Source organism: Vulpes vulpes, unplaced genomic scaffold, assembly GCF_048418805.1.
Source record: "Vulpes vulpes isolate BD-2025 unplaced genomic scaffold, VulVul3 Bu000000679, whole genome shotgun sequence".
Classification (NCBI taxonomy): domain Eukaryota; kingdom Metazoa; phylum Chordata; class Mammalia; order Carnivora; family Canidae; genus Vulpes; species Vulpes vulpes.
The window spans coordinates 90,230-102,638 of record NW_027325701.1 but is presented as its reverse complement, the minus strand read 5'-3'; the positions used below and the strand labels follow the sequence as shown (position 1 = coordinate 102,638).

At 43.9% G+C, this 12,409-nt stretch overlaps 2 protein-coding genes across 3 annotated transcripts; both read left to right on the top strand.

Annotated features, from left to right (window-relative positions):
• The first annotated feature begins 573 nt into the window (after positions 1 to 573).
• LOC140596677 (uncharacterized) lies at positions 574 to 2,950 on the top strand. Its single transcript, XM_072745180.1, has 3 exons — positions 574 to 637; positions 1,279 to 2,272; positions 2,760 to 2,950. Exons 1-2 carry the CDS (start codon positions 574 to 576, stop codon positions 2,214 to 2,216), a joined length of 1,002 nt encoding a protein of 333 aa, XP_072601281.1. The 3' UTR covers positions 2,217 to 2,272; positions 2,760 to 2,950.
• Positions 1,195 to 12,042, top strand: LOC140596675 (small ribosomal subunit protein uS11). Of its 2 annotated transcripts, none has more exons than XM_072745179.1 (2): positions 1,195 to 1,344; positions 11,119 to 12,042. In XM_072745179.1, exon 2 carries the CDS (start codon positions 11,129 to 11,131, stop codon positions 11,582 to 11,584), a length of 456 nt encoding a protein of 151 aa, XP_072601280.1. In that variant the 5' UTR covers positions 1,195 to 1,344; positions 11,119 to 11,128; the 3' UTR covers positions 11,585 to 12,042. The 2 variants fall into 2 exon arrangements, with proteins under 2 accessions (XP_072601280.1, XP_072601279.1); XM_072745178.1 differs by lacking the exon at positions 1,195 to 1,344 and adding an exon at positions 1,639 to 2,950.
• The last annotated feature ends 367 nt before the right edge of the window (positions 12,043 to 12,409 follow it).

The window sequence follows — 12,409 nt, the reverse complement described above, 5'->3', positions numbered from 1 at the left end:
ACCTTTCTATATATCCAATCTTGGGATCAGTGATTTTTCCTGTGTCTTCCCCCTCTTAAAGATCTGAGAAGAGTTGATTTTTAAGTCTATTCAGCTTGTTTACTTGTTGTTAGGACAGAGAGTTGACTTCTCAGCTTCCTATGTGCAGAACTGTAAATCACAGTTCCAGTAATGAAAATGTTCTAAAATCGTGGAGATGGTTGTACATATCTCTGAATAGGAAAAGACCAATGAATTGTACATTTTAAATGGGTGAATAGTGTGGTATGTGAGATATGGCTCAACAAAGTTGTTAAAAAATATTTGGATTCTAAACAATATAAATGTTTTGTATGCCTGTGTCCCTGAGGTGTTATACCAGTCTTTCTAGAGAATATGTGCAAACGTTGTGATTTATGGTGAACACCTGTTCTCCTGGGTTTCTGGAGCCTCAGAAACTGGTCTTGTAGGCAATGGCTATATACCTACGTGGTGGACCACCAATAAAAGCCTTGGTGTTGTAGGCTCAGGTGACCTCACTGGTAGACAATACTTCAAACAGGTTTCCTCATCTTGTTGCTAGGGAAATTAACCATGTCCTCTACTGAGGGAGAACTTTCGGGAGCTTACATCTGGATTCCTTCAGACTTTGCCCCATGTACTATTTTCCTTTAATCATTTTGCTTTATAAAAAATCACTTTGCTTTTTGTCCATTTGCTGTAATAAGCCATAATTATGTGTACAAGAACTTCTGAGCCCTGTGGGTTCTAGCAAATCACTGAATCTGGTGATAGTCTTGGAAACCTCTGACATAGCTGCTTCGGGAAAGTCTTATGTAGAGATCAGCAGCCCTCTTCCTTATCTGGAACACGTAGGAGCAAAGATTGTAAAGATGTGAAAAGGGAGTGTGTAGAAAACTCATGCCTATCTTTAATCCTCACTTGAAAGTGACACAGAGATTGGGAATTATAGGGTTCCTCACTGCTGGACAGGGCATCTTGGCAACGTAAGGTAAAATATGAACTCTGGTGAGTGATGCTGCAGGCAGGCAGGTGCGCCGCTCCCTACACTTAGCCTCCCCCCGCCCCCTGCCCTCTCTCCCTTTGCTGCTGAGAGCGTTGGAGAATGTGCTGCAGCTGGTGCGTGGGCAGGTGCAGCCACCATCTGCTCTCGGAGTCCGCATGCGCACAAGCACCTCGCACCCAGGATCTGGCCCAGGCCCCACGGATCCCAGAACCTGCCGGGGACGTGGCTAACCCCGCCCCCTCGCGGTGGCGATTGGCTGAACCGTTCCTGAGGGCGAGGCGCGGTCAAGGCGGGCGAGGGTCTCCCCTGTGAAGTCGGGGCGAGACGTGTCCAAGGAGGTGAGACCGTGGGAGGGGTGTGGGCGGGGGTCGGGTCCTCCCTGCCCCAAGGGTCCTTGAGAAGCCAGTTGGTTTCTCCCGGCGCTTGTCTCCTCCCACCGCCTCCTCTCATTGGCCAGGCCCGGGAGGCGGGTGCGCTCCCATTGGCCGGGGGCTGTGTCTGTCCCTGCCAGGGTGGGGGCGGGGTCTCCGCCGCGCTGAGCTTGCCCTTGGGTCTGGCGCTGGGTAGAGCTGCTGCCGCCGCCGCCGCCGCCGCCGCCGGTGCCTCTGCTGCTGCTGCAGCTCGAGCATCCGGGAGTCGCCGCCGCCGGTGCCTCTGCTGCTGCTGCTGCTGCAGCTCGAGCATCCGGGAGCCGCCGCCGCCAGCGCTGCGTCCACCGCCGCCGCCTCCCCTGCCAGGACCCCGAGACACCCCGAGCGCGAGCGGCGGCTGCTGCTTGCCTGCGCCCCCTCTGCCCCCCCTCCCTTCCGTGACCTGCCCACCCCTGCAGCCCTCGCCTGCACCTTCTCCAACACCCCGGATTCCTGCACCACCTGCTCGGGCAGCCCCGGCGGGCTCTGGGACTTGCGGTGCGAGCCGAGGGGAAGGCGAGCTCCGACCCGGTGCCTGCCTGACGGGCTGTCGCGGCTGCACCACCAGCAGCAGCAGCAGCAGCAGGAGACACTCTTCCGCCCACCGCAACCCCATTCTGCGGGTGCGTCGCAGCTGCCGCTTCTGCTGCCTCCAGTCCGGGTCCGAGGGTTCGAGCACCGCAGCGGGGACCGAGGGTCCAGCCAGGAGGACGCCGGCGGCCCCTGCACTCTGGGGCCCCCGTCACCAGCATCTTCTCGCCCCCTCGTTCCTTCCCAGCCCCTTAGAGAAGGGACCGTGACCTGGAGACGCGGCGCCGTCCTCCGCTTCTACAGCGTCTGCGGGCTCCTCTACCAGGTCATCCCCGCCCCGCCGAGGGAGCATCAGCTTCACGCCCTTCCCCATCACGCCCACTGCACCCCGCATTTCCACTCTGCCCCTTCCAGTCCCCTAGTCCCCGGCGATGTGCACCCCCCCCCCTACTCCCCGGTGCGGCAGGGGCGGCGGCAGTTGGCTCCAGCCCTCGGGTCTCCGGCCCTGGCTCAGCCTTGCGCTCCCAGCAGGCAGCCCCGTGCGCGGCCCCTTCCGCCTCTTCACCCACCTGAGCTGCCTCCATCCCTCACTCAGTCCCCGCCAGCAGCACCCCCCACCCCTCCCGCCTTCCGGCGGGCACTTGGCGCCTTCTCTGAACATCACACCCTCCCACCCACCCCCACCGGCCACCTCCCACATCACGCTCCTGACCCGCCCTCTCCACCCTCCTCCTCGCTCTCACCTCCCCCTTTCCGGGTCGCCTTGCTCTTTTCTCTGCTTCCCACCATCACATCCGTGTGTCTTTGAAAAGTGAGTGAGAGCCTGGGAGCGAGCTACGGAGACGGCGAGAACAGCAGCAGCGGCAGCGCCATGTGCACTGCAGTGACATCCCCGGGGGCAGGTGTGTCGTGAGACGTGTCATGCACCTCCGAAAGGAGAGGAGACTGTCTGGGATGTAAAAGAGCGAGAGAAAGGAAGAAGGAAAAGAAAAAGAAAAAGGGGGTAAGGAGAGAGAGAATAAATCAAGAAATAAGGGAAAGGGGAAGGGAAAAGTTAAAAGACTCAAAGCTACTTTATCAACAAGCCTGTTTTTTAAAATTAATCAGCCTGTCTGGTTTTCTTTTCCTCTCTGTTCTTTTTTTTTGTTTTCCTTTTTTCTTTAAGCAAAGAAATCTACGCACCTAAGCAGTTACTTTACTGCGAAGGGATTTCCCCTCGGATTCCCGACCTCTCTATGGCTCTGCTCCTGCCGCATCTTTCCGTCATTAATATTGTCCTTTCACGTGAAATGTACGAACCCCTGCGACCGCGGTGGGGGGAACCGCACAAAACGCTGTTATGATGCAAATCACTGGGTTTGGATGCAGAGCGGCTGGGGAACCGGGGTGCACTTTTCCTCAGATCCTCCCTCTTGCAGGAGGAGGAGGGGGCCCTGTGGAAGGGGAGGAGGACGCTGGTGATGAAGTGAATGGCCATGTGCGGAGTAGGAGGGCGTGGGGAGAGCGCACTTGGGGGGTGGTGAGGCGGGGGCGGCAGGCCAGGGCTGGGGGGGCCGGGCCGGGGGGAGGAAAGTTGTTGCTTTGAAGAGAGGAGTCATACAGGGATGCGGGAGTGAGATACAGGAAGGATGGATGGGAAATGATGGACTATAGGATTTTCAAAGCTAGGTGACTCTTGATTTCTTGCTAAATCTTTGCCCACCTCTAACCCCTCTGTCGTCATTTCTGTAGTTGTGGGAAGGATAAGTTGATCAAATGTATTTGTCCCTTGGTAAAATGAATCTGGAAGTAAGACACAAGTAGACCGCAGGCGTGCAAAACCCAATTGGCCTTTGGAGGATTTAAATGAGGTCAATGAACCGTCTTTCAGCAAGTCCTTGGAATGCATCCTGCCTCCTATCCTCCAGGATATGGACTGGGATGGATTTTATTTATGCATATTTATGATGTGAAGGAAAACAGAGTGGACAGAGTTTTTCTGAATTAACTAACTGACCTTGCGGAGGTATTTCTTACCATCTTTTTTGTGTTTTATGTTAAATGTAAATTCCAGATATGAAATGTGCCAGCATCCCCGAGAAAGCCGGCAGCCTTCTCCCTGCTTACGCTGCCTCCTCCCATTTCCCACCATTCGCACTCCCACCTTCTCACAAGTACCCCGGGAGGCTGACACATCACTTGGGTCTCTAATCCATGCTGAAACGTGTTCCTAGATGCCCTATTTCACCTCTCAGTAACTTGCATTTCTCAACTCTGCATGTGTGTGTGTGTGTGTGTGTGTGTGTGTGTGTGTGCGCGCGCGCGCTCTCTACGCAGGGTAGTGGGAGTGTGATGTGGGGAAATCAGTTAATTCGGTGATTGCGATGAAAACTCGACACCGCTGGATGTGTTTTCCCTGCCAATCTGTGCGTGCTGGCCCCGGCACGTCATTGCACACACTGCTGGGCTGGTGTGAGATTATTTATTATAGAGCATGTGGGCAAAGGACTGCACTTGGGGGTCGCCTCCTCTGCCTTCAACATTTCCCATGAATTGTGGATTCACTGCAGTGCAAAATAACTGTCTGCTGGTGTCTCATTCTCTCAGCCTGGAGGAGGATTTTCTCTCTCTCTACCCGGAGAGATTCCATCAGCTGCATTCTCTTTTATTAAAAACATGGGTCTCTTGTATTAAGTATGTAAGCCAATTATTTAAAAAGTGCTGCTTTTCACAGCAGATTAGAGGTGGTGGTGCAAGGGGTGTGGGCATGCCAGAGAAAATGCACCACTGCAACCCACAGCAGCACCAGCATCAGGTCCAAGTATATAAATAAATAAGCGTCCTCTACAGCAACCAGGGAGAAAGCACCAGCCCAACAGGGTCTGTGTACTTATGAGCATCTTAGATCAGGCCATGTTAAGACACCAAAGGACAGAAGAGGATTTAAAAGGAAAAAAAAAAAAAAACTAGAGGGGGAGGGGGTGCAAAGCACCATTGGATTGTAGTCTCATGTTTATGGCTGCCTCACATTGATCAAACACTGCTCCACAGACACATCGCACTTTGTTGATATTGTCAGTTCCTGCTCAAACAAATTGCTCAGGCCTTCCTTGTTTTACTCTTGGCCAAAAACATTGCTTCAGGGTTGAGGTTGTTTCTCCCAGCATCCTACACTTTTATTAGGACTTGGTTAGGTTGTAAAATGAAAAGCTTTATTTCCTGGACACAGATTAAACACTTAGCAGGTCTTTCCTTTCCATGTGCAGAGAAAGAAGGGTGGCGGCGGAACTAGTGAGCAACTAACTGATTTTGGCTAGAGGGAGTCTGTTCTGCCTGCTGGTAGTTATGACTAGGCAAATGCTATAGGCAGCCTATAGCTTCTTATTTTTAGCTTTATCGGAACTATGGTGGTATCTGTGACTTAAGTAATACTGATCAATTAATTTAGCATTTCTATTATTATCCCCTTTCTTGCACTATGCCTTATTTTAGACAAGAAGACTCATTTGAACGTATCTTCTCTGTGTTTTATATTGTCACCAATATTTTACTCTTTCTGGGAAGCAAAATCAACCTTTTGGCTTGTTAATATGTAAAGTTAATGAGCCAGTGGTGAGAATCAAGTCAATGATAAAATAAGTTAAAAAAAATAGTACTATTCTAAAAATCTACCATTTTGTCTTCAGTGGATTCTTAGGAAATGAAAATGAATCATTAGAAGGAAATAAATATGTTTCTGACCAAAGCACAACTCGCAATGTATAGACTAGATAGACTAGACTAGATAACAAAAATTTGCTTCTGTGTTAGTTTATGGGGCATCCTTGTTTATTTTCCTCCATCACAGGTAGGGGAAAAATCTGGAATGAGGGTACAGAACAGTTTAGAGAAATGAATTTCTTTAGAAGGAGGCGTGCAAAAGCTTGCCACCTGGAACTAAAACCTCTCTTGGTTACAGAGCAGATCCAGTTCAATTGCTAACCCTGGCTGAAGCTGTGTCCCCTTTCCATGCCTGAGGGGGCACTGCAAAGATGGAGACTGTCTTGTTTAGCACAAGAAAACGGTCCTAGAAAGGGCAAAGAAGAAAGGACAAAATACAACCAGAAAATAGACATACATAGAGATTTTGTTGAGAACTTTGTTTCCTTTTTAGATTTAGTCTTACAGAAAAACACATCCAACACAAATACTGGGATTTTAGTGTTTGGTTTTGTCTTGTTTTATTTTCCATGAGATATTTTGATGAATGATCTGTTATTTTAGAAAGACTTTCAAATTGAAGGTCAATTGGACATGCATAGTACTTGCCTCAGTGAATACACTGAACATAAACTTCCCCTTACATTTTTAGAAAGTGTATTATAAAGTACAAACACACCTACATACACTTAATAAAATACTGATAACTTAATGCTTCTCAAAAGCCTCTCTCTCCCATTCATTTCCTTCTATTTGTAATAGCCTTAGTCTTGTTGAGCTCATTTCTTATGTTGAATGCAAGAACCCTATTCCTCCCTTTCTTGATTAACAACTGAAACTTTAAAGAGTAGAATCTGTACATAAGAGCCAAAGACTATGATTTAAATGGTCAAACCCCAAACACTTAGTAATTAGGAAAATCTCCCTGCAAATATGGGGAGTCTCTGGGCAGATTTTCTATCAAGATATGGAAACTTACTTCATTGTCTTCACCATTTCTACAACTATTAGAACTGTGGGAGCATAACATGACCAAAGTAAGCATTGATTGAGAGGCCTCTTTCTGCTTTCTCCCCTGAAAGATCAGATACTTGAGAACTATTTGCCCCACGTTGAAATAGTGAGATGCCATTTTTTTTTTAATGAAAAAAATTACTTGAATTACTTAAGGAGCAAATGGAAGTACAAAAATGCTGGAAGAAATGTGAGTCATGCATTTTAAAGTGACGTAAAATCAATATCAAATAATATTAATTTTCTTTTTAAAATGAGAAATCTATGGGGTATCAGATGGTTGAGACAAGTAAGGTTTATTTATTATGAAGGATTTGGGGTACATTCATAATATAAATAGACCTATCGTATTGATGTTTTATTTGATAACACTGATGTGCGTTCCACGAGATTTATTGAGAAGGCGTCCTCATTTTAATAGGCTCATTGAATAACCTTGGCAAAACCACCCAATGTGTAACAGCTGGCTTAGTAGGCTGAGGAAGTGGTGAGAAATCACAAACTGAGGAAGCCAAACTCAAAAGCTGAAGTTAGAGTTCTTTGTGGAATTGGCAGGTATTGGTTTTTTGGTCCTCCTAGAACAGCTCTAGTGCCCAATGACTACTAAACTTAAGCTTCCTGAGGGCAAGCCCTGAGCCTTTGTCATCTGTGCAATCTTCTTATTCTCAATTTAGTAGATACATAATAAATAGTGTTGGCATGAATAGGTATGTCCTAATGGACTTAAGTAGCTGCATCTCTTCATAATATGTCAGCACTTAAACTTTTTTAAGTTGTTGGACCCTGGCTCACGGGTGCCAACGTGTCCAGGTGACTCTGACCCCAGACAGGCAGATGCAATTAGCAAGAGGGTTTATTGAACGTTTGTGCAAATGGGCTCTCTGCCTCCCAGGAGGAAGAGAGCCCAATTAGCAATTACAGGCATCTTTTAAAGGTAAAAGAAAAAAAAAAAAAAACCTCTTAAAGACAAAAGAACCTTGGCAGTAGCATAGCATTCAGGTTATCGATTTCTCAGGTCAACATGAACCTATTCAGGGACATTCCAATCAGGGAGTGGGGGGAAATGGTTTTCTTATCACAAACAGAATGCTTTTTGTTGCTAAAACTTCAGGAAGGCACCTGGATGGGCTGCCTCTGGATTAGGGCTGGTACTACTTAAAGGGGGGGGGGGGGTGTTTCTTCAGTATCTTTATAATTTGGGAGCTGTCAGGGATGGGATGTGATGTGAGGAAAAGGCAAGAGTTTGTTTTCTTTGCACTCAGTTATTTTCTCTTACCCTTTTTATGAGGGTTAAAAAGTATATTTTTGAATAAATTTTCTTAGGCTTTAACAATGATTAACGTTTCCCCTTAAAAACACACAAGCAAGATATACATTTCTGAATTTGTGATAGAGCTGAGCATCTATTCTGAATCTTCTTTTGTGCTTATGAAACTAAGTAATGAGACCCTTCCACTACACGAATAGACACAGGGCTGAAGTTGTAAAGGGATCTGCCTTAGAGAGGGCTGGCTACTAATTATTTACATTCTATTTTAGAGGTCTTTGAAGTAAATATTAAGACAGTCATTATTCAACATTTGATATAACTCTAAGTCAACAAATAGTTTTTACTTGAATCTTTAAATTATCTTTCAGCCACTTGAATGCTGAACAGGAAGCTCCAATTTAGCGATAAACAGTCATTCTGGGGGCTAGATGCAGAGGTCATTAGAGATTAGAAAATAAAAATATTTATTTTTAAATAAAATAAATATTTTATCCCATTGTTATTTTGTTTATTTTTAAATAAAATAAATATTTTATCCCACTGTTATTTTGTTTATTTTTAAATAAAATAAATATTTTATCCCACTGTTATTTTGTTTATTTTGTATTATTTTGTATTTTGCTTTGAGAAATAAAAAAATCTCAGAGCTAAGTATGATCAAGTAGTGCAAATCACTTCACATTAAGAAAGCAACAGTTCTTATTGGTCAAATTGATCCCCTAACAATTTTATGTTTTTGATGATGGCTTATTTACAGTAACGGCGCACTCATTGTTTATCTAAAGTCATCTTTGGGAATAGAGCAAGAAAGCACCTTTCCTGACAAGGATGTGCTGCCAACTGTTAAGTGTATAGCTGTTATATTGATTCAGTATGATTTATAAAAAACAATTAATTTGTTCTTATAGAGAAATATTTTTGGCTTCTTTGTTAAAAGTGTTTGCCTTTCAAAATGCAAGTGACTCCCTTAAGGTTTACTTAAACATCCAAACTCAAATTTATGGTGTGTAAAATACATTTTTACTCTCTTAATGAATTCATATTTGATGTTAGCTTGTCCTCTATCCCCTCTGGGGGAAAATGCCCATGACACCTACGTATCTTCCATTCATTCTCATACCTTATATGCCCCCTACTTTCCAATCTTAAGTAGTAGATTTAGGTTGAAATGAGAGATGGTTAGAATATTTGTGTTAAAAAGCAAACAAAAAATATACAATAAGCTTGTCTAATTGTCACTCCTTTGCTGCTCTCTATTTTCTCTTTTTTTTAATTTTTTATTTACTTATGATAGTCACAGAGAGAGAGAGAGAGAGAGAGAGAGAGGCAGAGACACAGGCAGAGGGAGAAGCAGGCTCCATGCACCGGGAGCCTGATGTGGGATTCGATCCCGGGTCTCCAGGATCGTGCCCTGGGCCAAAGGCAGGCGCCAAACCGCTGCGCCACCCAGGGATCCCTGCTCTCTATTTTCTATTTTGAAGTCTGAGTAACACAGTAACTCAGCTTCCTTTGCACTGTCCAGGAATATAATATCCCCCCAGTCCCGACCATACTCCTAACCTGAAAGACCTATTAAAAGTAATTAATGAGGAATGAAGAGTGGTTCAAGAAAGGGAGATTTGCTAAAGCCTATGTGCTGAATACGTACAGTTTGGGTGATTTTCCTTTTGACCTCCACAATGCATACCCCAATGTTTTAGCAAGGATAAAACTCCTATAATGTGCTTTTGCTTGTTTTTGTTATTGCTATTATTGCGTTTTGTGAGAGTTCAAACTCCTTACTTTCATAATGAAATGGCAAAAAGGAGAGGCAAGGAAGGTGAGTCAGCCAGCCAAACACACAGAAACACCTGGCAAAGCTGACTAAATTAGCATATGCTAGGGTGAGTATTTCCCTCTGTTGTTACATAATCCCTTTCTAATAGGAAATCTGTTCTCATACTTAACCCTTTCAGGAGGGTTGACATTCTCCCACTGTTATTTTGTTTATTTTGTATTATTTATTTTCTCATGAATTGTGTAAACCATCTATTGAGGGGCTTTTATGTCAAATTCTTCCCCCCCCCCCCTTCAGTGTTTCTGTATACAAATGTTCCATTCTGTGCCCAACTTCAGGATTCAAGAATCAACTTTTCTATAGCTTTCACTGAGAGGATCTAATTAGCATTTTGGGCCCTCTTTACTCATGTGCAGCTTCCTTTAGAAAATGTATTAGTTCTATGAGGTTCCCCTAAGGATTCATAATACTCTAGCTTGTTACATGTACTGTGGTATTCACTGTGCCTTAATTATGCACGTGGCCTCATTTCAAAGCCTTTTCAAGGATCATGTGGGATAGAACAGGAGTGTGGCTGTAAGTTCACCGTCATGTATTAATGTGTAGGTGGTATTCAGAGAAGGATGTTTCTGAAGGCAATTATATACCCATGACTCCAGTATAGCAAGCAGCTACATTCTACACTTACTAGTTACCCTGCCAAGGCAGAATGAAATTCACCATTGTGATACATAATACAGTATCTGTTATTTCTAAGTAGTTCTTTGGCCTGGGAATGAAATAAAATAATGAGTGAAAATGTGTATCCCTTATCTTGAATAGGGATTGTCCCTTTCACTCTCTCAAAACAAGAATCAAAAATTGTTCCTAAATCAATACTCTATTCCATAACTAGTCCGTTAACACATTTGCTGTGGTGGGATCTTCAAGTTACGCTGGTTATTATTTGAGGCTATAGATTTTTAGATAGTATTAATTGCCTTCAACTGCATGGGCTGCCAAATGTCAGTGCACTGTCAAATCTGAGACATGATTTTTTCGATTTTTGTTTTGGATGCAATTTGAACAACTGTGAAACTATATAGGGACATTGAACCCAACAGAGGAAGAGGAGAGAAAGAGAAAGAAAGACAGATGTTTTTTAAATAGGGACTTCATTTGTGGAGGGATGGTTATAAGAATTGGCTCATTTAGTACATGTCACCACTTATATGGAGGATATTTTCCTGCATTGCACGAGTTTGAAGGCATACTTATCTTAATTGTACCTTTTGACTTGCATTGGCCTATGTGTCATATCATCAGAAAACTTCAGTTTGACTTGTAAGTACACTTTTTTCTTTTATTTATGACTACTGCAATCAAAAGCATTTTGTATATACTAACTAACTTTGATATATACTAACAATTTTAACCAATTTTTGTTTTGAAGACGCGCAGAAATGGCACCTCGTAAGGGGAAGGAAAAGAAGGAAGAACAGGTCATCAGCCTTGGACCTCAAGTTGCTGAAGGAGAAAATGTGTTTGGTGTCTGCCACATATTTGCATCCTTCAATGACACTTTTGTCCATGTCACTGATCTTTCTGGCAAGGAAACCATCTGTCGTGTAACTGGTGGGATGAAGGTGAAGGCTGACCGAGATGAGTCTTCTCCCTACGCTGCCATGTTGGCTGCCCAGGATGTAGCCCAGAGGTGCAAGGAGCTGGGTATCACTGCTCTCCACATCAAACTCCGAGCCACAGGAGGAAATAGAACCAAGACCCCTGGACCTGGGGCCCAGTCAGCCCTCAGAGCCCTTGCCCGCTCAGGAATGAAGATTGGGCGGATTGAGGATGTCACCCCCATCCCCTCCGATAGCACCCGCAGGAAGGGGGGTCGCCGTGGTCGCCGTCTGTGAACAGGATTCTTCAAACTGAAAATAGTTTGAAAATAGTTTGAAAATAGTTTAACAGAAAATTGTTAATAAATTGCCTTTGTGTAAGCTAAAAAAAAAAAAAAAAAAAAAAAACTTTGAAACTTTGTAAGCACATTATTTGAGCCACATTATTATTTGAAAGCCACATTATTATTAATGATAGTTTAAAAAAATACTGGTCTCCAGTAACTCACTGGAGTTTTTTATTAAGAAAAATTTTGGCCAACATCTGATGTGTTTAAGTAGACAAAAGAATGCCATCTGCCCTTGATATTTGAAACATTTTATTTTGTCTATGCTGTGATCTATATAACCCCTTTGTGTATTTTTATTATAGTATTTTGAATGTTTGGTATTTATCTGTCTGTTTGTTCTACTGGATTATAAACCCATAAAGTACAGGGTCTTATTCTTCATTTTATTTCAAGTGCTTAATCTAAGGTCTGGTCTGTGTCTTTTTTTTTTTTTTTTTTTTAATGTTTTCATTCTACTGATTGATTAGTTCTCTTCCAATCCATTTAATCCTGACACATCTCTTTACTTGGATCCAAATAATATTTAAGTATTTATGTTATAACTGCCAAAGTGCCAATACACTATTCTGAATAGAATAAATATTTGCAATGAATGTTTATTCGTATTTAAGGTACAGAGAGAGTACAAAAAAATGGCTACTAAGAAACACAAACAATTCTGAATAATGACATCCTTCACAAAACTATGAGACCATTGCTTTCAATTAGGGCAAGCAATTCGAATTTGCACTGAAAACATTCATCTCATAGCTTTGAATCTCCCTGATTTCTC

Coding starts and splice junctions, on each gene's coding strand:
- LOC140596677 (XM_072745180.1), top strand. CDS start 574: ATGTCCTCTACTGAGGGAGAACTTTCGGGAGCTTACATCTGGATTCCT. Junction 638..1,278: donor TCCTTCAGACTTTGCCCCAT/GTACTATTTTCC, acceptor ACCGTTCCTGAG/GGCGAGGCGCGGTCAAGGCG.
- LOC140596675 (XM_072745179.1), top strand. CDS start 11,129: ATGGCACCTCGTAAGGGGAAGGAAAAGAAGGAAGAACAGGTCATCAGC.